The following is a 27,461-nucleotide window of genomic DNA, read 5'->3' on the forward strand; positions in this document are numbered from 1 at the left end:
CTTGTTGTTGCTGCTGCTGTTGTTGTTGGATAGGACAGAGAGAAATTGAGAGATGAGGGGAAGACAGAGAGGGGGAGAAAGATAGACACCAGCAGACCCGCTTCATGACTTGCAAAGCAACCACACCCTTGCAGGTGGGGAGCTGGGGACTCAAACCAGGATCCTTGCATCAGTCCTTGTGCTTTTCACTATGTATGCTTAACCTGGTGCACTACAGCCTGGCCCCCTGAACCAAAATTCTTTATGGGGTGCAGAAGGTGAAAGATCTGACTTCTGTAATTGCTTCTCCACAGGACCTGGGTGGGGGTTGACAGGTGGGTCCATACCCTCAGCCTGTTTCTGTCTTTCCCTAGTGGAGCAGGGCTCTGGGGAAGTGGGGTTCCAGGCTATTTATTGGGCCAAGACTTCCCTCCACAAAGCACCTCCAGCACAGTAGCACGCACCTTAAAGAGTGAGGAAGATGAGAGTCATAGTCTTTCTGACTCCATATTGGAAGTAGCAGCCCCCCACTTCTGCCCAATTCTACCTGTTAGAGGTGAGTCTGCAAGGAGACACTCAGGAAGAGAGACTGACACAGGGGTGAAGAACTGGAGGAGGCTTTTCGCAGCCTCTCACTGCCCTTCTCGAGGCAGGACCCAGGTCTCATCCAGCTTTGGAACTTTAGTACCTAGTACAGCTCCTGGCAGTGAAGACTTGATACATTTGATCAGATAGTTATTTTTTCTGTAAGAAAGCGATCACAGTCGAGAAGATTGAATAAAAAACCCTCAAAACTGGACTAAAAATGATTTGCAAAACTAAAGCAAAATATCTAAGTATTATGGGCATACTGCCTGGCCTCTTTTTTTTTTTTTTTTTGGCATGTTCATGAATAGTTTCTAATTGTTCATCTAAAAGGATACAAAAGCAATAAAGTATCACTTTTTCCTTTGAACTAAGTACAACTTTAAAATATTTTTGAAAGAAAAATATGGGCATACAATCTCAGAGATTCCTAGACAACTCAGGAACTTAGACTATCCATGAGTTCATCTTCTGATTCATGGGAGATCAGTGACTAAGATCTTGGGCAGTCAAGAGTTGACTAAACATTGTTCTTTTCTACCAGTTACTCATAAATCACATTACAAACACTTTCTTTAAACACACACACACACACACACACACACACACACACGGGAGGGGGGAATATACAGAGAGAAATGCAGAGAGAAAGATGCAGAGAGAATCAATCACTGCTCAGTTCTAGATTATGGTGGTGCTGGGGATTAGACCTGGGACTTCAGAATCTCAGATGTGAAAGCCTTTTGCATAGCCATTATGCTATCTTCCACCTCACACAAACTTTTTTTTTTTTTTTTGCAGAGAGGGGAAGTTAATGGTCTACAGGACAGTTGCTGACACATTGGTACAATTCTCATCTCACCAAGATAGATGTCTGCAAAACATTCTCACTCCCAAATTAGGAGCATTATCCTGCACTAGGACCGGAAAGCCACCCCTCCCCTATCCCCCTTTCTGCCCTCCTTCCCCAGAGGTCTTTGCTTTGGTGCAATACACAAAGCCAGTCCAAGTTTTACTCTGTGTTTCCCCTTTCTGTTCGTGTTTCTTATGTTCTGCCGATGAGTGAGATCATTACTGCTGGTGGGAATGTAAATTGGCCCAACCCCTGTGGAGCGCAGTCTAAAGAACTCTCACAAGGCTAGAAGTGGCCGGCAATTCCACACACAGACCTTTTCTAAACCATACCCGGGATGGAAGTAAGCACAGAGCCCACAGCATCTCCAATCTGAGGAAGTTCCTTCTAGCTCGCTGCCCTAGAGGAAAGGCAGACTCTAGCCAGGGCCTCTGGCTGGTTACTACTGCTGAGGTGCACAGCTTGTGTCAACATTCACACCTGAGACTGACATTGAACTCTGGCTGATGATTCTGACTGGTCTCCACATGGTGCTGTGTGTGGAGGTATTGTTTTTTTCTTTTCTTTTTTGGCAGGTGATGTCCTGCAATCTACAATTCCAGTTCAAGGTTGATATGCAGAGTGGGCCCAAATTGTTCCTGTTGTGACCCTATTTTTCCTATTTCTTGTCTGGAAATATCTAATCACTGTCACATGATCAGCTCAAGCCAGTTCTAATTTTCCTCATGGATGAAACCTTTCCTAAGATCTCTCTGTCTGGAGACTCACTGACAGTCCATCTGTACAGAACCAACTTACTGTATTGCTGGTGTGTAGAGGTGTGTGGTGGTGGAAGGTGCGTAGTTGTTGGGAAGTACATCAGGTTTCCAGATGTCTTTTACTTTCTGTCACGACTGTATTCTGCTGTTATCAGGACTGAGATCGGACTGACAAACATGGAAACGGTGACATGAACTGTTGCTTTACTGACTGTCGATTTCAGCTTCCTCCTTTGTTCTTATCACTTTGAATCTTCAGTGGCAAAACTTCCAGGTCTTGTTTACTCCACCAACCAGACAGATAATTTAGAATCAGTAGTGAAATCACTTCACGTGAATGTCACCAGCAGAACCACAGCTTTGTAGGAAATAGATCCTTGCAGTTAAGAAACCGAATGCCCAGCGAAGCACAGAGACTTGTTCAAGGTATCCAGTTTCTGTGGTACACCTCAGGTATGTACTCCACAAGGGCAGGCCATGCTTTCTCTCACCGTTATATGCTCATTGATCACAAGAGAGCTTGCCACATGTATTTTATTCAACAACTATTATTGAAGGAAGGAGGAAATCAGCGGTCCGTGGTGTTCTGAGATCACGATTATAGTTCTTGACATCTTTCTAGAGCTGTGTCTTGGCCCTCACTGGGTCATTCAGGTTAAGTAACATAGAACCAGACTGACCCCACCCATTATCTGACCCCACCCATTATCTCACTGTCAAGAGTCTCAAACACAATACTCCAGAGTTTATTATAAAAGAGTGACCTTGAATTTCCTGGGAACTCTAGCTCGGATCATGCTTGAGAACCTGGGAAGTTTCTAGGACTATTTCAGAGCCACATGCCCCTCGAAGGTTAATGTCTTAGAAAGTCTCTGCTACTCCTGGATGAATGTGCAGTGTCTGATGACCCGCAGTAATGACTCGTGCAACGGTTTTTGTGGTTTGCTTCCCACAGCAACCTAGGTGCCCTAGAATCTGACATCTTTGAGGGAGAATAAGCAGACCTCTAAGAGGAGTTAAATTGACTGCAGATCAGTGTTTGGCTCAAGGAAAAGACAGTCACACCTCACACCATCATTTGTTAATAATGTATTTTTGCTTTTTACTCTTTATCCTCTCCCCTCTTTCTCCTCCTTTCCTTTTCCAAGTGCATTAGGAATCAAGACAAAAGAAAAAGGGTGTGTGTGTCCTGCAGGTGCCTTGGGAGTGCCATTGTGGTTATCAATCTGCACATATATCAGTTGTAAACATCACATCTGGGGCAGTTGAGAAGTGAGCTGTGGCTCATCGTAGCATGTTTAACAAAGAGAACTTAAGAAAGGATCCATGTGACGTGGTGAGGCAGTGCCTGGTGAGCAGACTTGTCGCACAGGTGCACAGAGGTTAGATTCCTGATGGCTGAGAATTGGTTCACTCCTTTTTAGAGTGCGATTTGAATTTTGCCCTCAATGGTCTGCGAACCATGGATACTTAGGCTTTCCTTTCCCAAGAAATTGGTTTTTGAAGAGATCAGCATTTATAAATAAGGCAATAAAATATAATTAGGCATTTATAATTTCACAATGAATGAATAATAGACCATGGTAGCTGCACTGTTATTTGTATCTGCTTTATTTATGTTTTCAGCACACACCTCCCAGGCTGATGTGGGCCTTTTCCTGGAGTTCTAATTTAATCAGGGATTTGCCTTAGCCTAGTCCAGATTAAATACTGGCAATAATGAAATAAAATTCTCTTTAAATAAGAACTATAATAGAGGAGACGCATGTCATAGGCGTGTGCATATTTCCTTTGGACCAGGGTTTGTTGAAAATGGGTTGTTCCTCTCTCTGGGCTGCATGTCTGCAGACTGACACTGACTAGCTTGTGACTTGAATTGGCTTCTAAGTCTCCCCTGGAGTGTGAGTTTACCAGCAAGACCTATTTAGCTATTTGGTTCCCTGTAAGACTGGAAATATCCACGTACATGAGCATTTGTATATGCACAGGTGTGGAAACAGGAAGCTATGAACCACCAGTCTCTTTGTCTAGCTAATTTATCAGTGTGACTTCTCACTCCAGTGCCACCGAACCCCGCTGGCTATCCCTGGAACACTCTCAGCATCTCTGCACTCGTATTCTCTACAGACAGGTGATGGGTCCTTGGAGAGGCTGAGGAGCAGACACTGTTTTCAAATAAGCCTGCCTTCCTTCCCTTGTTCACAGAGCTCAGCAGACTGTGCTGTCATGCACACTATAGACAGTCTTCTTTGTTGGGAGGTTTCCTGCGCCTCACTGCTTCCCCCTTTCCTCCCCATCTGCTGAGACAGCACTCTTAGGCCACATTCCTGTTATCCAAAAGTCCTCTCCAGAACTGAGCTCCCTCTCCCTGCACACTGTAACTTGGGTTACATTTCCTGTTTTCAGCTTTAAAGGAAGAGCAAGGTCCACTGTGGAAGGGCTGGGGCCAAGTTAAGAACGTCTCTCTGCCTCAAGAGCTCGTGTCTAAGCCAACGATTACGCACCGATTATGGACCTGGTTTTTTAATGATCTGGTTGGGTCAGATCATGGTTGCTGGGCCCTGTTCGAAGTACATTTGGACAACTGGAATGCTCTTTCTTTCTCCCTTCCTGCTACTTTTCCTTCTCGCTTTCTTTTCTATTTTCTTAGATGATTTCACTAATTCTCAGAGTTTCAGCTACCACCTATTTGGCTAAAAGATGTCCTAAATTTCTGTCTGAACTGAAATATGAGTCTGTATTTCTCTTCTGAACTCAACACACACACATGCAACTGTTCATTGGACATTTTCATCACAAGCCTCACAGATTTCTGAAACGTAACGCACTGAGAACAGAGTCAGCCTCGCCCTCTCCCATCAGGTGCACCTAGACTGGTACTTATTGGTGTAAGTTTCACGGCAACCCACCTTGTTTCTTCAGTGAGAAACTTGGAAGTATTCCTCACATCTCTCTTTTCCCCACTCCCAATATTCAAACAAAGGTCAGGCATCACCAGTTCTACTTTCAACAGTTCTGTCCACTTTAGAATTCTCCCTCTCTCCCACCCTGTGGATTCCTCATCTGCCAGGCATCGGTTTGAAGGGTTTTCTCAGAAAAGGTTTCCTTGGCATCTCAGGCTAGGTTACGTTACCTTGTGATTTGTTTTCCGTGCCAAGTATGACTTTCCTTCATAGCAGTTATCACTTATAAGTATATAAGTAAAGTGATATGTGTATAGCTTATTAGTTTTAATTTTTCTCCAACTAGACAAGAAGGACTTGGTGTGTCTTGCTCACTTCTGTATCCTTTGTGTCTGTTGCTGTGCATGGCCTAGTCATTGCTCAGTGACTACTTCAGCTACTGAATAGTTGTAAGCTGGCTGGTTGTGGCTGGGGTATGATCCGAGGCTTAGATGGGAATCTTCTCTTTTTTTAAAAATTTTTTATTTATAAAAAGGAAACATTGACAAAACCATATGATAAGAGGGGTACAGCTTCACACAATTCCCACCACCAGAACTCTGTATCCCATCCCCTCCCCTGACAGCTTTCCTATTCTTTAACCCTCTGGGAGTATGGACCCAAGGTCATTGTGGGATGCAGAAGGTGGAAGGTCTGGCTTCTGTAATTGCTTCCCCGCTGAACATGGGCATTGGCAGGTTGATCCATACTCCCAGCCTGCCTCTCTCTTTCCCTAGTGGGGCAGGGCTCTAGGGAAGCAGAGCTCCAGGACACATTGGTGGGGTTGTATGTCCAGGGAAGTCTGGCTGGCATCGTGCTAGCATCTGGAACCTGGTGGTTGACAAGAGAGTTAACATACAAAGCCAAACAAATTGTTGACCAATCATGGACCCAAAGGCTGGAATAGTGCAGGTGAAAAGTTGGGGGGGGTCTCTGTTTTGTAGATATCTCATAGGCATATTTTAGTTATATTCCAAAGGGCCTGTGGCTATACTAGTGTTTTTTTGTTTTTTTGTGTTTTGCTTGATCCTGAGATCTGATATGTAGTTGGATCCTAATTATTGTCTGGGGAGATGATGTCATGTTTGGCAGAAGGACCAGAAAGCTGGATCAGGGAAGAGAGTAGCTCCCAAATATGGGAAAGGTGTATAAATATTGTTGATTGTTGATTGTAAACCCCATCGATTTGATGTGATCTGGGGCCCATATTCAGCTTAGGAGCCCATGTGACCTCTGCATCTCTGTAGATCTGAGCTCACATTCTGTGGTCATGAGTAGGAACATTCCAAGCTGCCCCAGTATCAGGACCCATCATCCTCAGGTGTAGCATAGAGTCTGTTGTCCAGCCTCCCTTCGCAGGATGGAACATTCTCTACCATTGTTGATCCAAGTTGAGGGCAAGGTCCTATGGGGGCCCACAAAGGGGTCTATTGTGTTGTTCCTGATAGAGATGACTGGTAAAAATGGAGAGAGGGATTTATTCGAGGTCTAGGCCCATAATGTCTGTTTGGGAATCTCAGGACTCCTTGAGTAGGGCCCCAACTGGGAATCTTTTCTATAAAATCATCTTCAAACCTTCCAAAGGATGCCCTGCCTGAGAACCTGGCTCTGGGATGCAGATCAGGCAGAATGTCACACTTGTTCTCTCTCTCTTATTCCCACACAAGTATACAGAGAGATCAGACTGGGCAAGCCCTGGCCAGTATTCTTTGTAGGCAAATCTTTGAGATGTTTCAAGAATATAGGTCGGGTATTTTCCCAGGTTTTTTTTTTTTATGGACAGTCTCTTTTTTTTTTTTTTTTCTTCAGAGTAACCACCATGGTGTCACCTTAGGAGAGCTTTTTAGTTCAGAGTAGTAGGAATCTCTGGGTTGGATGGCATCTGAGAAGTCCTTGAAAGATCAGCCCTCTTCTCCATGTTTCCACCCACTAGGTACTCAGTCCATTCACCTCACCAAGCTACACTCCATCCCCACTCTTAGAGATAACAAACAACAGTGGTTCACCTTGGTGAAGGCTTACATTGGAAGACTTTTATGCTGAGTGAGTTCTATTTCTCCCAAATGATCATGTTGGAACCATTTCTGACAATCTAGCAGGGAGCAAAGGCAAGTTCTTCCACTGGGATGTGGCTTTGCTAAAGGATAGTGGGACCATGTGGGACCCCGTTTGCAGAGGGCAGTAGCTTGGTAGAATAGCCCCATACTGGTGCCAGCCATCTACAGAGTCCATCCTTAGAAGCACACAGTCTCTTTCAGGCAAGGTAATGCACTCTCTGGTAGGTTTAGCAGAGTCGGGAATTCAGCAGAAACAGACAAAGCTATCAGATTAATTTTATATTGATTATCAAATGGTCAACTTCAAAGCTATCAGTGCCTTTTATATTGCTAAAGTCTATCGTCAAGTTTAGCCTGGGGATCCTGGCCAGATTCCTAAGTCATCCCACTGGGTTCCAGATGCTAGCACGATACCAGCCAGACTTCTCTGGACAGACAACCCCACCAAGGTATCCTGGAGCTCTGCTTCCCCAGAGCCCATCCCTACTAAGGAAAGAGAGAGAGTATGGGAGTATGGATCCACCTGCCAACGCCCATGTTCAGTGGGGAAGCAATTACATCCCACTGGAAGACCTGAGAACATCATCCAAATTTCCCTTTCCTGCCATATTTCTGGCTGACCAAGGGCTTCCATATTCTTTTTAAAAAGTATATATATATACTTTTTAAAAAGTATATATATATACTTTTTAAAAAGAATATATATTTATATAAATATATATTTATTATATATTTATATATTATTTATTTCTCATAAATATATATATTTATGAGAAAGATAGGAGGCGAGAGAGAACCAGACATCACTCTGGCACATGTGCTGCCGGGGACTGAACTCAAGACCTCGTGATTGAGAGTCCAAAGCTTTATCACTGCACCACCTCCCGGACCACAGCTTCCATATTCTTATTTATTTATTTATTTATTCCCTTTTGTTGCCCTTGTTGTTTTATTGTTGTAGTTATTGTTGTTGTTATTGATGTTGTCGTTCTTGGATAGGACAGAGAGAAATGAAGAGAGGAGGGGAAGGCAGAGAAGGGGAAAGAAAGACACCTGAACCTGCTTCACCGCCTGTGAAGTGACTCCTCTGCAGGTGGGGAGCTGGGGGGGGGGCTCGAACCGGGATCCTTATGCTGGTCCTTGTGCTTTGTGCCACCTGGGCTTAACCCACTGCGCCACTGCCCGACTCCCTCCATATTCTGTAGTTCACCACTGTCCTCTTACTACCTGGCTCATCTTTGGGGAAAGTTACGGCTGAGCACAGAGCTTGCTCTGGAGGCCAAACCTTTAGTATTGGTGCATTGAGTCTGTGTGATAGACAGCCACGGCTTAATGTCCCTTCCTGGCTCTGCTATTGGCCTGGCTGATGAGATACTTGGGGTGGAGAAAAGGGAGTCAGTAGCCCTTCTGGGACAGACCTAGGCACAAATATGAACATCTACTTCTTTGCCCTCTTTGCCAGCTCACTTCTCTCTACAGTGTCACAGTGCAGGGCACAGACTTCTGCTAGTCTCCCAGGCATAAGCCCAGGTACGTCAAATAGCTGTACAATGCCTGACGTGCTTCAACATCACATGTTCTCGTTGACGACCTCCCCTGTGCCCTATGTGAAGAGTGTAAGATCCCATTCTGAGTAGCTTGTGGGCATCTCTCCTGGCACAGCTGAAGCCAGGGCTGGGCAGACGCATGGTGCTGAGAGCCAGGAGCGGAGTCCAGTTCTGCTCTGCTTTTTCCTTTCTCTTAGTCTCTGATCTCTCATCAACTCATCTCTTAGTCTCTGATCTCTCATCAACTCTCTCTGATCCTCATCAACTGGTTCACCCCTCAGGGAAAGAGGACTTGGATGGTCCCTACCCCCAGTCAAAAGAGCTAATTACATTTCTCTCTTCAGGCCTCCTTCTGATGGAAGTGTGGGTGTAACAGGAAGTGTGGGTCGGGCTCCAGGGAAGCCCCTGTCCAGTCTGTTCCCTCACTCACACCTGGCTTGCTCTCCCTCCAAGTCGGGCACCGATATGTTCTCTATCAGTGGAGTTGAAGGCGCATCAGACCCCCTTGGCCCTAATGCTGCCATTTCTGCTTCCCTCAGGCCACCCAACCTGTCTGCAGTTCACGCTGAACATGACTGAGGCTGTTAAAACCTACAAGTGGCAGTGCATCGAGTGCAAATCCTGCATCCTCTGCGGGACCTCAGAGAATGATGTGAGTTGGGGCTCCCCTGGTAGGAAGGGGACATCCAGGGAGCTGGGGGATCCTGTGAGGGGTGGAGGATCCCTTAAGGAGTTTCCTTGGGGATTCTAGCTTGTTTTGGCCCTAGACTCCCAAGGAAAGTGTCAGTCTTGCATGACAGAACCTAGGGTGTCCTCTGTGCCAGTGGAGGGAAATGCAGGGGGGTGAGGCTCGGGCGCTGAGCAGCCGGCTGTTACCTCCAGGGCTTAGCAGTGAGCATGGTGCTTCCTGCCCATGACTGGGGTCTTTAACTGCAGGCACCACACGATCTCAAAAAGAAAAGACCTTGGATTTTTTTTTTTAAGTTTCTTTCTTTATTTGTTGAATAGAGACAGCCAGAAATTGAGAGGGAAGGGGAAAATAGAGAAGGAGAGAGACAGAGAGACACACCTGCAGCCCTGCTTCACCACTTGTACAACTTTCCCCCTCCAGGTGGGGACCAGGGGCTCAAACCCAGGTCCTTGTGCATTGTAAAGTGTGTGCTCAACCAGGTGCGCCACCACCTGGCCCCAGGAACTTTTCTTAAAAGTGAATTAGCCCAAATATTAACATTCCTTAATGGAATTGCCCAGTCAATAGTCCTATCTCCTGTGTGTTAATGCTTTTTTTTTTTTAACATGATTTATGTATTTAATCTGGGGTACAAATGTAGTTCCTGTGTTTTCAAAGTTTCTTTTAAAATGCTTACTTTCCTCTCCATCTTGTGATCCCCTCCCCCATGAAATTTTATTAGAGAAATCAGTTTGTTTATTAGGATTTGTCTTGACTGTAGTCTATTGATTACATTCAGTGGTGGCGTTTGATAATCTCCTTTGTCCCTTATGTTTTTGACACATTGTGCATAGGGCTAGAGTCTAGATCAGATTCCTCTCCCTCTCCCTCTCCCTCTCCCTCTCCCTCTCCCTCTCCCTCTCCCTCTCCCTCTCCCTCCCTCTCCCCCCCCCTCAATATAGTAACGTATACCTAGGGTCTAGATTAGATCTCTCTCTCACACTCTCAATATAGTAACGTATACCTAGAGTCTAGATCAGATCTCTCTCTCTGTCTCACTATAGTAACGTATACCTAGATCTCTTTCTCCCTCCCCCTTCTCTCTATATATATATATACCTAGAGTCTAGATCAGATCTCTCTCTCTCACACACTCTCAATATAGTAACATATACCTAGAGTCTAGATCAGAACTCTCTCTCTCACTATAGTAACGTATACCTAGATCTCTCTCTCTCTCTCTATATATATATATATATAGTAACATATACCTAGAGTCTAGATCAGATCTCTCTCTCTCACTATATTAACATATGCCTAGATCCCTCTCTCTCTCTCTATATATATATATACATATATATATGTATATATATATACATATATATATAGTAACATATACCTAGAGTCTAGGTCAGATCTCTCTCTCTCACTATATAGTAACATATACCTAGATCTCTCTCTCTCTCCCTCTCTCTATCTCTATCTATCTATCTATCTATCTATCTATCTATCTATCTATCTATCTATATCCCTATGTCCCTAGATCTATTTGTGAAGCCTGGCTCACTCTTGGTGCTATGCATTCTTACCCGGAGCATTTATTGCTTGAAGTCTCTTTCTGTGAAGGCAGAGGCTACAGTGTTTCCTTAGGAATTGAAACAGTGTTGCTCATTCTATAATCTCTTCTTTGCCTATCAGCTGGAGTAATTCTATAAGGAGAAACTATTCCAGCCTCAGGTATAGATTATAAGAGAGGGGAAGGATAAATACTTTTTATTTCTCTCTACCAATTTTCAAAATAACCGCTTGATTTCAATACCTATTCATGATTTTAAAAAAAGGCAGGAAGATAGGAGTTGTGAGCTATTCCATTAGTGTGTTATACCACTTATACCTTTAGAACGAAAGTCACTTATCTTTAGTGGGGCGTTTGTGTCACCAGGAGAATTTCTCCTGAGATCAGGAACTGAGTGAAGACACCTACATTCTCAAATATTTGTCATGTTCTAGAGCTATTAGCTAATGAAATTATACTTGGGAAATCAACCAGGGACATTAGATACATAACCAAGCAGTAAAACTGTTTCTTCAACTGTAACAGTTTATCTGGAAGCCCTAGAGGGTCCATGATAAATCTAAATCCCAATCACTGAAGGTAATACACCATAAAATTTCCATAAAATGAGTAGCCTTCATACAAACAAACAATCACCAATCAGAGGCTAGAGTGGAGACAGCATAGTGGTTGTGCAGAAGGACTTTCATGCCTGAGGCACTAAAGTTTCCAAGTTTAAACCCTAGCACCACCAGAGGCCAGAGTTTAGCAGAACTCTGGTAAACAAACAAACAAACAAACAAAAAGCTTGTAGTGCATCTGGCTAAACAAGGCGCATATTACAGTGAACATGGATCCTGGTTCAAGCCCCAGGTCCTCACTTGCAGAGGAGAAGTTCATGCACAGTGAAGCAGGGCTGCAGGTGTCTCTCTGTCTCCCTCTCTATCTTCCCCTTCCCTCCTAATTTCTCTGTCTCTATTCAAATAAATAAACAAACAAAACCAGGATAGAACTGTGGAGAAACTCCACTTATAATAGTGACAAAGAAGACCTGCTTAAAAAAAACCTAACAGTGAACATATGAAACCTACATGAAGAAAGTTTTATGGCACTTTTAAAAAGATACAGATTTGGCATATCGCACCAAGAGAATACAGGTCCAAGAAGGATGACAGAGGACCTAGTGGGGGTTGTATTGTTATATGGAGAACTGGGAAATGTTATGCATGTACAAATTATTGTATTTACTGTTGAATGTAAAACATTAATTCCCCAATAAAGAAATTTAAAAAAAGATACAGAATACTCGAGCAAATGAAAGGACATGGATGATGTTATTTAACATTATATAGAAGCCAGTTCTTTCTAAATTGATTTACAAATTAAACCCAAACCAATGAAAATACCAAGTTTAAGAATATGGAAATAGTGGAGTCGGGTAGTAGCGCAGCAGGTTAAGCACATGTGGCACAAAGCTCAAGGACTGGTGTAAGGATCCCGGTTCGAGCCCCCAGCTCCCCACCTGCAGGGGAGTCACTTCACAGGCGGTGAAGCAGGTCTGCAGGTGTCTTTCTCTCCCCCTCTCTGTCTTCCCCTCCTTTCTCCATTTCTCTCTGTCCTATCTAACAACGACAACAACAATAATAACTACAACAACAATGAAAACAAGGGCAACAAAAGGGAAAATAAATAAATGAAATTTAAAAAAAGGTTAAGGAAAAGAATATGGAAATAGGCAAGTTGATGCTACAGTTCACATTGGACAAACAAATGAATAAGAATAGCCAAGAAAACAACAAATGATGAGGGGAAATTCATCCTACCAGATGTTACAACATTCTATAAAGTTTGTTTTCTTTGCCCCCAGGGTTATTGCTGGGGCTTGGTGCCTGCACCACAAATTCACTGCTCCTGAAGGCTTTTCCCCGCTTTTTGTTGCCCTTGTTGTGGTTATTATTATTTTTGTTATTGATGTTATTGTTGGATAGGATAGACAGATATCGAGAGAGGATGGGAAGACAGAAGGGGAGAGAAAGATAGACACCTGCAGAACTGCTTCACCACCTATGAAGTGACCCCTGTTCAAGGTGGGGAGCCGGGGGCTCAAACTGGGATCCTTATGCTGGTCCTTGCACTTCACGCCACGTGTGCTTAACCTGCTGCCACTGCTCAGCGCCCCCCAACTGCATATGCTTCACATGGGATGAAAGTGGCATCTAAAATTACTGGGCCATGGTGAACTGATTATTGAGCTCATCATTGGACACTGTGGGACACTGTGGCCATCATCTGAAAAAAAAAAAAAAGACAAAACTGGGTCCATAGCTCACATAGTCCATACAGACGATCTCCAAATGGTCTGAGGATCTAAATACAAAGTACAAATCACATTAGTACTAGAAGAAAACATGAGGTAGGCCAGGAGATGGTTCAGGAGATCAAGCACTGGACTCTCAGGCCTGAGGTCCCGAGTTCGATCCTCAGTAGCACATGTACCAGATGTCTGGTTCTTTTTCTCTCTCCTCACATTTTCCTCATTAATAAACAAAATTTAAAAAAAAAAAAAGAAAAGAAAACATGGCAAATTCCTCTCAAATCTAAATATAGGGCAAGACTTTCTGTGACTTGAAATTCAAAGTTAATAAAAGACTGATGAATTTGACCACTTCATAAGTGTGTATAGCAAAAACATCAGAAATTCAGTAAACAACCAACAAACAGGGAATCAGTATTTGCAGCATACTCTCTACACCAAAGGTTAATATCCGTTAAGAAAATAAGTGTTCACTGCACCAGAGTGACGAAAGAAAGAGGGTGGGTGGTGGTGGGGGGAGAGTACAGGTCCAAAATGGATGGCAGAGGACCTAGTGGGGGGTGTACTGTTATGTGGAAAACTGAGAATAGTACAAACTATTGTATTTACTGTCGAATATAAAACATTAATCCCCCAATAAAGAAATTTTAAAAAGAAAGAAAAGAAAGAAAGGAAGAAAGAAAGGAAGGAAGGAGAGAGAGATACGACAGCACCCAAGCTTCTCTCAGTACAGTGGGGAAGAGGCTTGAACCTGTGTCATGCCCACAGCTCAGCAAGTACATTATCTGAGTCAGCTAGCTTGCCCACTGGGATATAAAAATGGCTCTTCAACATTGAAAACATTAGTGGGAACATGCTCCTAATTAAAGAAATCAGAATGAATGAAAATAAATCAAAATGAAACTGAGAGGCCACTCCTTATCTATACAATTGATAAGATGTTAGAGTGAGTCAATACTTCCTGCTGATGACACTGGAAAACAGCCACATGGATATTGGCCGTGAGAGGACTAGAAGGTAAAACCCTTCTGGAGGGGAATTCAGCAGTGTCTAACACAACCCCTGGGCCTATACTTTTTGACTCAGCAATCCTGCCTGTAGCATCCTAAATATAACCAGAACACTATGAAAATACATATGCATAAGGTTATTCACGATCACTTTTTTTTCTAGCTACAGAATTTTGCAAACAACCTAGTTGTTCAGGTGGGGGAAATAGCATAATGGTTATGCAAAGAGACCCTCACACCTGAGGCTTTAAAGTCCCAGGTTCAATCCCCTGCACCACCGTAAACCAGAGCTGAGCAGTGCTCTGGTTAAAAAAAAAAAAGATGTGAGACCTAATTAGTCATACATAGCAGATTTTTAGTTTTTTATTTTTATAGAGTCAAGCAGAGTAGGAGAGAGTGAGAGAGACCATAGTAACAAAGCTTTCTTCCAGCTGTGGTGCTGGGCTTGAACTTGGGTTGCACACATAACAAAATAGGACACCGTCCTAGTGAGCTGTTTCATCAGCTCTGTAAGCAGAATGATGACACTGTCACACGAGAAGTGGTGCCACACAACCAGATGTCATCAATATATTGTGAAGTGAAAAAGTAAGGTAGAATACCCACCCCGGAGAATGTCATACTATCATACATTAGCAAGGACAGTAACAATGGATGTTGGCTGTTGTGCGCGGGCTGCGGAGAAGAGAGAGAGGAGGGATCTGGCGCAAAGAGGAAACACAAATCTTTATTTGCGCTGGCACCTCAGAGTTGGGTGCTAGAGAATCAGGTTGGGCCACGTGGAGGTAGCGAAAATGGCCGCCTCACGCAGTAACCTTTCCTGCGTCTGAACACAGTAACCTTTCCTGCGTCTGAACATTGGAGTGAAGCACTGGCAAGAGAGTGAGGTGCGGAAGAAGAAAGGCTTTTATAGGAGCAGCTTTCACGAGAATGGGAAGGAGGAGGAGTAACCATAGCACTCCAGGATAGGATAATAACTCTCATGAGAATGGGAGGGGGGAGGAGTAACCAAAGCACTCCAAATATCGCGGGGATATAGACAATGCCCTGAGGGCACAACATGGCTGAACAGGCACTCCGAGAATGTTCCAGTTCTCGAGGGAACTAGTAGCCTGAGGGGACAACATGGCAGATGTGACTGTATTGGCACAATTTCCCAGCAGTTGGCTAGGATATGGGGGAAAGGGACACTTCTGCACTGCTGATGGGAGTGTGAACGTCTAGTCTATGTGGAAAACAGTCTGGAGATTTCTCAGGACACTAGAAATGGATTTATCCCAGGACCCAGCAATTTCCCTCCTGGGGATTTACCCAAGGGAAACAAAAACAACTCTCAGAAGAGATCTGTGTGCACCTGTGTTCACAGCAGCACATTTGTAATAGCCCAAAATTGAAGCAACCAAGATGTCCAACAGTAGATGAATGGGGGGGGGGGGAGTGGTGTATATACGTGATGGAATACTACTCAGATACTAAAAGTCACGAAGGCATTTCCTTCTTGTTATCTCGGATGGAATTTAAATGTATCGTGTTATATGAGATAAGCCAAAAAGAAGAGGGCAAATTCTGAATGATCTCACTTAAAGGCAAGCCTTAATAAATAGTGACAGGGAGGGAGATCACAAAGTGAAACTTGGGACTGGACACAGTGTATTGCATCAAAGCAAAGGACTCTGGGGAAGGAAGAGGAGGAAAGGGCTGAAGACAGCCTTTGAATCCTGGTGCATGGTGATGTCAGAGGGCCTGGGCTGGTGGTGAGTGTTCTGCAGAGAACTTTCACGGGGAGATGACAAATGGTACCCCTGTGATTGCACTGTAAACCATCACCCCCTAGTATAATGATTAAATATATAGAAATAAAAACTTAAAAACATTAAGGTAAAACAAAAAACAACACTTATACAGTATTCTGTTATTGTAAGAAGATCATAAGAGAAACCTTTCTCTGCCCATTTGTGTAAAAGAAATACAGAAGAATAAACAAAGAAACAAATAATTTGGTTTCTACATGAGTGGAAAGAGATGGTGCAGAAAGAATGGAAGAACAGGGGTGGAATGATAAGGATGAGAGGGCAGCACCTTCTGAAAATCCCCTGGTGTGGAGCTCCGACTCTTAGAACCACAGTCCACTGCACAGTCGGAACGTGGTGGGAACCAAAAGTGAGACTGGAGTAGTAAATGACTGGCTCATGTCTGCTCCAATTCAGCACAGGAGCCTGTGAGCCTCTGAGTCCCTGTCAGTCTGAGCTCATAGTCCATGGTCACAGCTGACACCATCCTGACTTCCCTGGGCAGACGACCTCACTCATGTGTCCTGGAACCTCCCCTCCCCAGAGCCTTGCCCCACGAGGGAAAGATAAAAACAGTCTGGGGGTGAGGATCCACCTGCCAACATCCATGTTCAGTGGAGAAGCAATTACAGAAGCCAGATCTCCCACCTTCCATATCCCAGTAAAGAATTTTGGTCCCTGCTCCCAGAGGGATAACGAAGGGGATGGGACACGGAACTCTGGTGGTGGGAATTGTATGGGATTGTACCCCTGTTATTGTACAATCTTGTTAATCATTACTGAATAACTAATTAATTAAAAAAAAAGAAATAGACTGTCATATAAACAGGTAGCATAGTCATGTGTCTAAGAGTGCCAGAGAGACATATTTAATTCACCTCACTTCCCCATAGCTTACGGTGGTGCCACTTCACAGCGTCCCTGTCCACGGGCAGTGTCCCTGTCCAGGTGGCAGAGGGCTGCATCAGTTTAGTCCCTCACAGGTCCTCGTTGATGGACATTTGGGTTTAGTCTGGTCTTTGAGTTTGACTGGGCCTGGCTAGGGATGAGGGACCCCAGGGAGCTGATCTGTGGAAATAAAGCTATGGAAGGGAATGGGAGGGAAGGAGTGTGTGTGTGCATGAGTGTGTGTGTGTGTGTGTGTGTGTGTGCGTGAGTGTGTGTGTGTGTGAGTGTGTGTGTGTGTGTGCGTGAGTGTGTGTGTGCGCGTGAGTGTGTGTGTGCGTGTGTGTGTGTGCGTGCGTGAGTGTGTATGTGTGCGTGTGTGTGTGTGTGCATGAGTGTGTGTGTGCGTGTGCGTGCGTGTGCGTGTGCGTGTGTGTGTGTGTGTGTGTGCAGACACTGCTCCTAAATAATTCATTCTCTCCTTTTCCCACCTCCCCTGCTTTCTGCCAGGACCAGCTCCTCTTCTGTGATGACTGTGACCGTGGCTACCACATGTACTGTTTAAATCCTCCAGTGGCTGAGCCCCCAGAAGGTAATGACAAATGAGGTTGACAGTAACAATAACAGTTATGACTTCCATTTATTTTAAAAATATATTATTTGTGGTTGAGTAGCAACTCTTTCCAAAAGTGTGTCTTCTCTCTTATTATATAATAACCCTCATAATGTCTATAATTTTTTTAGGATCTGAAAATCCTAAAAAAAAAAAAAAAAAAAGAAAAAAGACTCTATAGAAAACATTGCTCAGCCCACAAGTTGAGTGCAGTATGAATCCTTTTTTTAATGTACTCTTCCAGATGCCCAGTGTTGAGTTGAATGAAAAACTCAGTTAAAAATTCTTTATGAAGGGAGCTGGGTGGTTGTCCATCCTGTTGAGCACATAGGTCACCGTGTGCAAGGACCAGGGTCCAAGACCTCACTGCTCGCCTGTGGTGGAAGCTTCACAAGTGATGAAGCAGGGCTGCAGGTGTCTCTCTTTCTCTTTCTCTCTATTTCCTTTTCCCTTCTGAATTTCTCCCTGTCTCCATCCAATAAGAAATAAAGTAAAATATTCTTAAAAGTCCTTATGACTTTGGTGCTTGGTGTGGAGAGCTGTCTGTATCATTTGAAACTGTAACCCTAAGATTTAACAATATGACAAACCAATAGAAATTCCTTTTTGGAAAAAACTCCTTTTGACGAGTAGCTCTTAACTACACATCAAAATTATAACATCAATAACAACAGCAGTAATAACTACAACAATAAAACAAGGGCAACAAAAGGGAATAAATAAATATTAAAATAAATAAATAAATAAATGAAACATCGATTATGCACAAACAGAACTGATTCCCTAATCCATTCAGGGCCTCTTAAAAGTTCATAGACTCCTAATTTGAAAAAACAAACAACTTGAAACCAGAATCAGCTTCCTTTTTTTTCTTTTTTCTTTTTTCTTCTCTTTATTTATTTATTTTTTTGGATAGAGACAGAAATTGAGAGGGGAGGGGGCAGGGGGAGGGAGAGACAGTGAGGCACCTGCAGCCCTGCTTCACCACTGTTGAAGCTTCCACCCTGCAGGGTTGGCTACTAGGGACTTGAAGCCAGGTCCTTGTGTGTGGTAATGTGTGCTGTCTCCCAAGCTCCTCAGCCTGGTTCCCCAGCATCAACTAACACTCCCCTGACATGCTCTAGGTAACAGTGTGTGCCTCTGTTCCTATGAGCGCCACTTCCTGACCCCAGCTTCCAGTCAGACTCCCCAAACCTCAATCCCAATTTCAGACCATTTCCATTTATTCAGTACCCATGCAGCTGAAGACTTAGCCTGAGGGGCCAGCGTGTCTTGTCTCATTCAATCTTTTTTTAATTTTTATTTAAATTAATTATTATTATTATTTATTTAAGAAAGGATAAATTAACAAAACCATAGGGTAGGAGGGGTACAACTCCACACAATTCCCACCACCCAATCTCCATATCCCACCCCCTCCCCTGGTAGCTTTCCCACTCTCTATCCCTCTGGGAGCATGGACCCAGGGTCATTGTGGGTTGCAGAAGGTGGAAGGTCTGGCTTCTGTAATTGCTTCCCCGCTGAACATGGGCGTTGACTGGTCAGTCCATACTCCCAGTCTGCCTCTCTCTTTCCCTAGTAGGGTGGGTCTCTGGGGAAGCAGAGCTCCAGGACACATTGGTGGGGTCTTCAATCCAGGGAAGCCTGGCCGGCATCCTGATGGCATCCGGAACCTGGTGACTGAAAAGAGAGTTAACATACAAAGCCAAACAAATTGTTGAGTAATCATGGACCCAAAGCTTGGAATAGTGGAGAGGAAGTGTTAGGGGGGTACTCACTGCAAACTCTAGTGTACTTCTACTTTCAGGTATATATTTTGCAGTAGTTTATGGATACGTGTGAACATATGCTCTCTCTCACAGAAACTGGTGTATATCTAGGTTTGGGGACTTTGTTAGAAAGTGAACCACCTAGGATGAAATTAGAGAATACTATGAAAGGAAAGGTCTCACCCGAGTAATGAAGCTGAAGGGTTGTCTTGTCTCATTCAATCATTTTTAAAAATTTTTATTAAAATTTTTAAAAAATATTTATTTATTTTATCTTCAGTTGTCCTTTTTAATATTTATTTTATTTATTCCCTTTTGTTGCCCTTGTTGTTTTATTGTTGTAGTTATTATTGTTGTTGTCGTTGTTGGATAGGACAGAGAGAAATGGAGAGAGGGAGGGGAAGACAGAGAGGAGGAGAGAAAGATAGACACCTACAGACCTGCTTCACTGCCTGTGAAGCAACTCCCCTGCAGGTGGGAGCCGGGGGCTCAAACCCCCTATGAAAGCAGGTAGAGCAGCTACCGTCTTACACTTGAGCCCCAGCACTGCCTGCTGAGAGTTCAACTTGAGGGTCAAGGAGCTCTTTCCAGATATGTATGGCTGAGATGGTAGGGAGACAGAGGTGAGCTTCTGGGGAACTGATGCAGGTCGGGTGATGCTGGCTGAGAGGCAGAGTTGGGTCAGCTCTAGCTCACCTGGATAGTGACCCAGGTTCAAGCCTGCCCCTGTGGGGCAGTGGAGGGGGCTTTGGTGCTGTATTCTGTCTTTCTTTACCTCTCTGTCTCAACCTAAAAAAAAAACAAGCAAATAAATAAACAATTTAAAAAATGTGCACAGTCATGGTGACTTAAGGATAGCTGACCCATCAAGTTGTAACCTTCCTATATGTACAACCCTGGTTCAAATCCCAACATCACATAGGAGAATCATGGCACTGGGGGAGGCTCTGGTGTTGTGATCTGTCTGCCTATCTGTCTCCATCCCCATCTCTTTCTCCATCTCATCTGTTTCCAAAGTAAAAAGAATGAAAAAAGTCATCTGGGAGAGATGAAATAATGCACATGTGAGGTCTTTTTGTTGTTGTTGTTATTATTTTTTATTATCTTTATTTATTGGATAGAGACAGCCAGAAATCAAAAGGGAAAGGGGAGAGAGAGAGAGAGGGATACCTGCAGCCCTGCTTTGCCACTTGCAAAGCTTTGTCCCTGCAGGTGGGGGCCAAGGGCTCGAACTCAGGTTCTTGCTCATTGTTACATGTGAGGTCAGCCAGATGTCCCATCACCTGGCCCCCACATGTGAGGTCTTGGGGATACTCTTCTCCCAAGAAAGCAGTCAGGAAGCAGGGGTCCTCACAACACTCAACACTTAAGACTCTGCTGAGCTCAAGATACCAAGAACGGACCCTGTCTCTGAAAGTCAGGAGAAAATAGACTTTATAAGATGTTGGGGTCTAAGGCTTAGAGCTTGCAGGCTGGGAGACGGGCTGCTAGTAATGCCATCTTGTTTCCTGTAGGAAGCTGGAGTTGCCACTTATGCTGGGAACTGCTCAAAGAAAAAGCCTCAGCCTTTGGCTGCCAAGCCTAGGCCCCAGGTCACAGAAGAATCTGCTCCAGAGCCCAGCCCAAAGCAGATTGAGCCCTGACTGCCATACGTCCAGACAGGCCAACTGTAAGGAAAACCAATAATCCCAGCGGGCATGGACACATGCAACCCAGAGGGTGAGGCATACCTCTGACACACAGGTTTTGCTTCTTCACCCAACCCCTTCTTGTTTGTACCAGAAGAATCTCGCGCTTTTGAAGAACAGCCCAGCAGCGGCCCTGTGTGTGGACTCCCTCCCTCTCACGTTATCCTAATGCTGTGATCCTCTCCCTGGTTTCCATTTCAAGGGGAACCATTTTGTGACAATTTAGCAGTCATTTGTGTGTCGTGTGGTGTTTCCTATCTACTGTGTTCTGAGGGATTTCCCCATAGCCTCCTTGTTGCTAGCCCAGGCTCCTGTTCCTGAACTCGTCAGAGGCACCAAGGACTGAAGAGGAGTCCTTTATCACATGAGCCACTGTAAGCTTCTAGAGAGGGGAGCCTGGCAGCCATCTTGACAGTGCAGCCCTGGAATCTCTCTGGTGAAGCCAGAATCTGTGAAGAAGTGCTGCTTGTCGAACCCCCAAAAGGCCAACAACTGCATTTACAGACAGGCTGATCTTTTATTATTATTAGTAGTAGTAATTTAATATTGATTTACAAGACTGTTAGATAACAAGGGCACAATTCCATACAGTTCCCACCACCAGAGTCCATGTCTCATCCCCTCCGTTGAAAACTTCCTTATTCTTTACCCCTCTGGGACTATGGACCAAAATTCTTTAAGGTGGTGCAGAAGGTGTTAAGAGTTCTGGCTTCTGTAATTGCTTCTCCTCTGGACAGGTATGTAGGCTGGTTGATCCATACAGGACTGACCTCTTGATGGGACTGGGCAGGAAATGGAAGGTATTGAGGGGGTGGTGGTGGCAAATACTGTGAAAAGGATTCTGAGGTTCCAGCAAGCCAGTCAGGATTTATTATCATCGTCAGGATGGGTTTGCAAGAGACCATGAAGAGTCACTATCTGAATGAGGGCTTCCCGGAGGTGAGAGCAGCCTCAGCCTGTGGTTACAGGAAAGGCAGAGATTCTGCCTCCCCGCCCACCTAGGCCTGCAGCTTTCCCTGGTGGAACTCGAGGACCAAGAAGAGGAGCTGAGGTCTAGAACACGCATCTCGGTACAAAGGACTGGAGCTACGGAGAAACCTTCAGTACTGACACACACACGCGGACTCCTCTCCTCCCAAGTAATCGCTCCCTTCCACACAGTGAGTGTGCATCTGCCCTTGTCTACTGAGGAGACTTAACTAAGGAAATCCTAGGATGGAGGAGTGGCAGCTGTTACCCAGAGGGAGAGCTGGGATGATAGGATTACTGACGGCCAGGGGAGCAAGGACATGGAATTCTCAACTTGCAGTCTGCTCTTGCCTCCTGAACTCTGAGAAACCTGCTCAACACTTGATTTAAAAAAAAAAATGGGGCCAGGGGTAGATAGCATAATGGTTCTGCAAAGAGACTCTCATGCCTGAGGCTCCAAAACATTTATTTTATTTTATTTATTTCTTTTTGAGAAGAGGTGGAGGAGGCCCCGGTTCCCAGAAGTCTGTGCTGGAAGTCAAGCCTCCCGGGCTGGAGTGATCGCCCTTCTTTGCATCTCAGCAAGAGTGGCCCAGGCAGCAGCATAATCACTTGACACATTTCTGGAAAAATCATTGGCCCAAAGGGCAGGTCTTGGTGAGCAGGCCCCTGACGCGTGCTCTGCTTTGCTGAAATCAGCTCCATCTCGGTGGCCCACTGCTGACAACAAAGGCCTGGGCTATTTTTAGCCCTTCAGCTTCTGAAGAAGCCCCTTGAGACTCCACTAGTTAGACCACTGCTGCCCAGCTGCGGCAGCTTGGCAAGAGTTTTCCTCCCTGGCTAATTTCTCTTGGCCAGGGGACCCAGGACAGCCTGGCCTGGAGCCAAGAGCCCTGCTGGTCTTCCCACCGCCTTCCTCTCCCCTTCCTCCCCAGTGCTGTGCAGGGTGACCTGTGCAAGAGAGGGGGGGAGGGCAGAACCAGCGACTCAGAGTGAGCCCCAGGTATACTCTTTAAAGGGCCCCATCTAGCTGGAATTTCCTTCCTTCTCAGGAGACTGCATCCTTCAGGCTGCGGGCTGGTGAGCCTCTTCTGGATTCTGGAGGCCGCTCCTGCCCGCCTGCAGGGTTGAGGAAGCCCTCCCCCCACAGGGGGGAGGGGTATAAACAAGAGTCATCTGGGAAGGCACATGGGAGGGGAGGGGACTTCCTTTCCTCATTGCCTGGCTCCCCCACCCCTCAAAAAATCCAAAAGGAGGATGTCCTCCTCCAAGGCCAATTAGTGAGTTTCGAAATGTCTTTGATTTAGTTTTAGAAGACAAACAAAATTACCAACACCTTCCCAAATGCAACCAAAAGCTTATACGTTAAAAAAAAAAAAAGCTTAAAACTAAGAACTTGGCCCCACCCGATAGATTCTCTGTGGAGGGTGTGTGATCATCATACATACCTCAGGGCAGGTGACTGGGTGGTCCTGTGGTATCTTCAGCCACCCCTGGTACCCTAGCAGCTGTGAGGGTGGGGTTAGTCTGGCTGGCCCAGGAGGGCACCGTTACCTCAGGGCTGGTGGTTGGAGCTCTGTCTGGGCATTAGGAAGGCCTGGGCGTTCTTCCTGGATTGCCAGCTCCCTGCAGGATGAGCTGAACTGCTTCATCTTTGGAGACCAGTGTCCTCATCTGAATAAAGAGATTCACAAAGCTAGCTCATGGGGTGGCACTTACAAGGTGCTGCAAGCAGGTAAGTGTTCAGTGGGAACTTTCTGTACTTAAAAAAAAGTAAGGTTCTGGTGAACTTCCAAGGGGTCTTTCTCCAAGACCTAGAGAACAAGCCAGAATCATAGGAGTTCATCTCTGCGCCTAGTAGCTATGTAGCAAGTCACCTGAAGCTGGGCTTGCTCACCTGCGAAGTAGAGATAGCCTTGCTCTGCCTGTTGCACAGGAACATTGGGCGTCTGAGAAATGTGTCCTATGAATAACCCCTGAAGAGCTGTGTTTGTCTGGGAGTGGCCCCAAATGGCTTCTGTGTCTCTTTTCCTGTTAGTCAGCCAAGGTTAGAGTCTTTCTTAGAATCTCTGCTCTTGCCAGGGGGTGTTGCATTTCACTAAACCAGAGTTGGAAAAAGGAAGTAGTGACAGCATGGTTTTGGGGGGTGTGTGTGTGTGTGTGTGTGTGTATGTGTGTGTGTGTGGTAGGGGAGAGGGAGGCGGGGGTTCACCCTGGGGATGGGAACTTCAGAGAACACAAATGTTCAAACTGCTCTCTTCGATTTGATCAGCCTGGCTTAGCATGTGGGCTGACTTCTGAGGGTTTTGATTCCTTTCAGATCAGACTAACAGTCTCTCTCTCTCTCTCTCTCTCTTTTAATTAAAATTATCTTTATTTATTTATTGGAGACAGCCAGAAATTGATAGAGAGGGAGAGAGACAGAGAGGCATCTGCAGCATGACTTCACTACTCATAAAGCTTTTCCCCTTGCAGATGGGGACCAGGGCCTTGAACCCAGGTCCTTGTGCATTGTAACATGTGTGGTCAGACAGGGGCACCATCACCCGGCCCCCAGAATAACATTATTTTAAAAAACTTTGATTTAAAGCCTTGCTCTGCTACTTTCTTTCTATCTGATTGGTTTTGGGCACATGAGCTATGACCTCTCGAACCTTTATTTTCCAATATCTGAGCCCTGGAGCCACAACGCCTAGCCAGCACTAGCCAGTGGTTTGGCATGGATTCGCAGCTGTGCTGGTGAAGACCCTACCATGTGGCCGGGCCTGGTGACGGTCTCCGCTCTGAGGTGGCTCCTGTCACATTTTACTAGAGACTCTTACAGAGACCATGATGCCCCACCTCTTAACTCAAAGTCCCCAAATGTGCAGGGTGTGTTGGCTTTGCTTTGCCCCAGCTGACCAGAGAGGAGGTGAGATTACAGGATCTAAACTGGAAGTTGAAAATGGAAGCCCCCAGGGGCCGGGTAAACACACTTGTTACAAAGTGCAAGGACCTAGGTTTGAGCCCCCAGTCCCCACCTGCAGGGGGAAAGCTTTGCGAGCAGTGAAGCAGGGCTGCAGTTGTCTCTCTGTCTCTCTCCCTCTCTATCACTCCTTTTCCACTTGATTTCTGGATGTCTCTATCCAATAAATAAATAAAAAGATATATATATATATATATATATATATTTTTTTTTTGTTTGTTTGTTTAAATTAAGAAAATGGAAGCCCTCTTTCACCTGTGGGTATTTTGGAAACTCTGCCTTCTGGGCCTGAGGCAGATCCAGTGCAGTCCTTGATGGGAGGGAGTAGAGGCCCTTCCTGCTGACGCACAGCACCTCAGGCCAGATCCAGCAGATCCCAGGATCCTTTGCTCCAGCCACTGCCTCAGGTCCAGGTAGGAAGCCCAGGCAGAGGGAAGGAGGGAGGACAGAAACTACTTTAGCTCCACTTTAGTCTGACTGGAAGCTCCTGGGTGATTAGGGCGGGCAGGGGAAGCCAGATTCCTTCAGAGCTGGGAAAGATAACAGGTTGTGAGGTTGGGGGAGGGCTTGTGTTTTAACAGTGGTGTTTTCATGGCCCCCGCAGAGTCACACTTTAATCTTGTTGCATCCAGGCTGTGTGCCTTTCAATGCACCCTCCCCACCATCTCCACCCTTTAAAAAGTCCAGACACTTTAAGGAAGAAAATGAGAGAATTGTTGCTGCTTATCCTGTGGTGACAGACCTGTGTTCTTCTGTGTCTGTGAGGAAAGATTAGGGGTAACCTCAGGCTTTGCGACTTAGAGAAGGGGTGGGGTGGGGGCTCTAATTTCTTCTTTGAGTCTGTGTGGCTGGAGTCTGGGAAACCCTGAGGGTCCCCCCTCCACCCCCATATATGTTCTCAGCCTGTGTGAACAAGCCAGGACAGCAGCTTCTTTCCCATCCCACCCCCCCTGCTCCAGGCTGTCTCCTGCTGTCCACCACAGCCCCCCACCCACCATGGGCTCCCCTACCCTGATGTCTGGGCCCCAGGGAGCCCAGAGCCCTGCTCACACATCAGGATGCTCTCTCTAAATCCTTTGTTGGGCCTGTTCATTGGTGTCACCTGTAGTAGTCAGTGCTCATTCTCAGAGAAGTAGGAAGGGAGGGAGACCTGCAGGAAGGTGGGTGCGGGGTGGGGGGGGGGCAAAGATCTTCCCTGTCTGGCCAAATGAGCCAAGTGGGCAGGTGCTGGCCAGCCAGGGAGCACGGGGTAGGAAGGAAGTCTACTCACAACCACTTTCTTTCCCTGAATCCTGTGATCCAAATCTTTGCCCTCTCCTGGACTCCAAGCCGGACCCCCATTTCCAGTTGAGGGGGAGGGGCGGGTTTCCAAGGGGGAGGCAGGCAGGAGCTGTGGTTCTCACGTAGCTGGAGGTGCCCTTTCTCCTTGTGCTGTGCGAGGTGTCCTGGCTCAGATAAAGAGAAACTGAGGTTCCTGGGCTGTGCGGTGGGGGAGAGACTGCAGTCTGGAGGATTTAGATTTCCAGGTACTACCCAGAGGGAAGTCAGACTTGGGGGATCCTCCCCCCAACCCTACCCCTACTGACCTTCTCTCCAAATCTGGGACCTCAGCATCCAGGCCCCAACTACTTGGCAGCGGCCATGCGCTCCTCCTCTTCCCTCTGCCCCTGTGAGTCCTTCTTTCTGGAATCTTCCTCACACCCCAGGGTGCTTTGGTTTGCCCCATGGGCCTGGTTTGCTCTAGACATTCCAGAGTTTGCTCTAGATATTCCAGAGTTTGCTCTAGATATATCCAGAGTTTGCTCTAGACATTCCAGAGTTTGCTGTAGATATTTCCAGAGTTTGCTCTAGACATTCCAGAGTTTGCTCTAGATAGTCCAGAGTTTGCTCTAGATAGTCCAGAGTTTGCTCTAGATATTTCCAGAGTTTGCTCTAGACATTCCAGAGTTTGCTCTAGACATTCCAGAGTTTGCTCTAGACATTCCAGAGTTTGCTCTAGACATTCCAGGCAGATCTCCCTGGCCACAGACGCCTTAATCTGCTGCAGGCCTTGAAGTCTCCTCACTCAAAAGCCGCAGTCCTGCTGGCTTCCTTGGGTCTAAGTGACTAGTGGTCAGAAATAGATGTGTGTGTGTGTGTGTGTGTGTGTGTGTGTTGGGGGTTGAGTGGAACCTCCCTTCTCCACTCCCCCGAATGCTTTCAGGACTGAGGGTCTTGGGGCATCTGGGGGAACAGAGGCACCAAGCATGGTGGTGTAGAAACAAAAGCTCAGTAGTGATGAGTTCAGTGCCTTTGGATCTACCAGAGGAGAGTCTGCAAACCTGGGAAGCTGAGTCCAGAGGGCTGAAGACACTTGCCCATGAGGAGAAAGCAGAGGCCTTGTTGTGAGAGGGAGGCAGCAGGAGGAGATGGCAGTGTCCACTGCTCAGGTGCCCTGGGTGTGGGAGGGGAGGGGAGTAGCACCCCCCAGCAGGTGGAGTAGGGGTTTGCTGTGGGCATCTTAGCAGCTCTC

At 45.8% G+C, this 27,461-nt stretch overlaps 1 protein-coding gene and 1 long non-coding RNA gene across 3 annotated transcripts in view; one reads left to right on the forward strand and one right to left on the reverse strand.

The window, feature by feature from the left end:
• DPF3 (double PHD fingers 3) overlaps nucleotides 1-22,425 on the forward strand; it is a 259,572-nt gene extending 237,147 nt beyond the window's left edge. Inside the window, exons 9-11 of the mRNA XM_007528429.3 lie at nucleotides 9,261-9,373; nucleotides 17,456-17,537; nucleotides 20,842-22,425. Coding sequence (XP_007528491.1) covers nucleotides 9,261-9,373; nucleotides 17,456-17,537; nucleotides 20,842-20,912 — 266 coding nt within the window. The 3' untranslated portion in view covers nucleotides 20,913-22,425. The remainder of the gene's footprint in view (nucleotides 1-9,260; nucleotides 9,374-17,455; nucleotides 17,538-20,841) is intronic.
• An 8-nt stretch (nucleotides 22,426-22,433) lies between these two features.
• LOC132533501 (uncharacterized) lies at nucleotides 22,434-26,312 on the reverse strand. Of its 2 annotated transcripts, none has more exons than XR_009545390.1 (4): nucleotides 26,220-26,312; nucleotides 25,205-25,347; nucleotides 23,433-23,658; nucleotides 22,434-22,607 (listed from the first exon to the last, which is right to left on the reverse strand). It is a non-coding gene; the product is annotated as an uncharacterized LOC132533501 (long non-coding RNA). The 2 variants fall into 2 exon arrangements; XR_009545391.1 differs by having other exon boundaries at nucleotides 22,434-23,103.
• Between the last annotated feature and the right edge of the window lie 1,149 nt (nucleotides 26,313-27,461).

The sequence above is a fragment of the Erinaceus europaeus genome, chromosome 16, assembly GCF_950295315.1.
Source record: "Erinaceus europaeus chromosome 16, mEriEur2.1, whole genome shotgun sequence".
Classification (NCBI taxonomy): Eukaryota; Metazoa; Chordata; class Mammalia; order Eulipotyphla; family Erinaceidae; genus Erinaceus; species Erinaceus europaeus.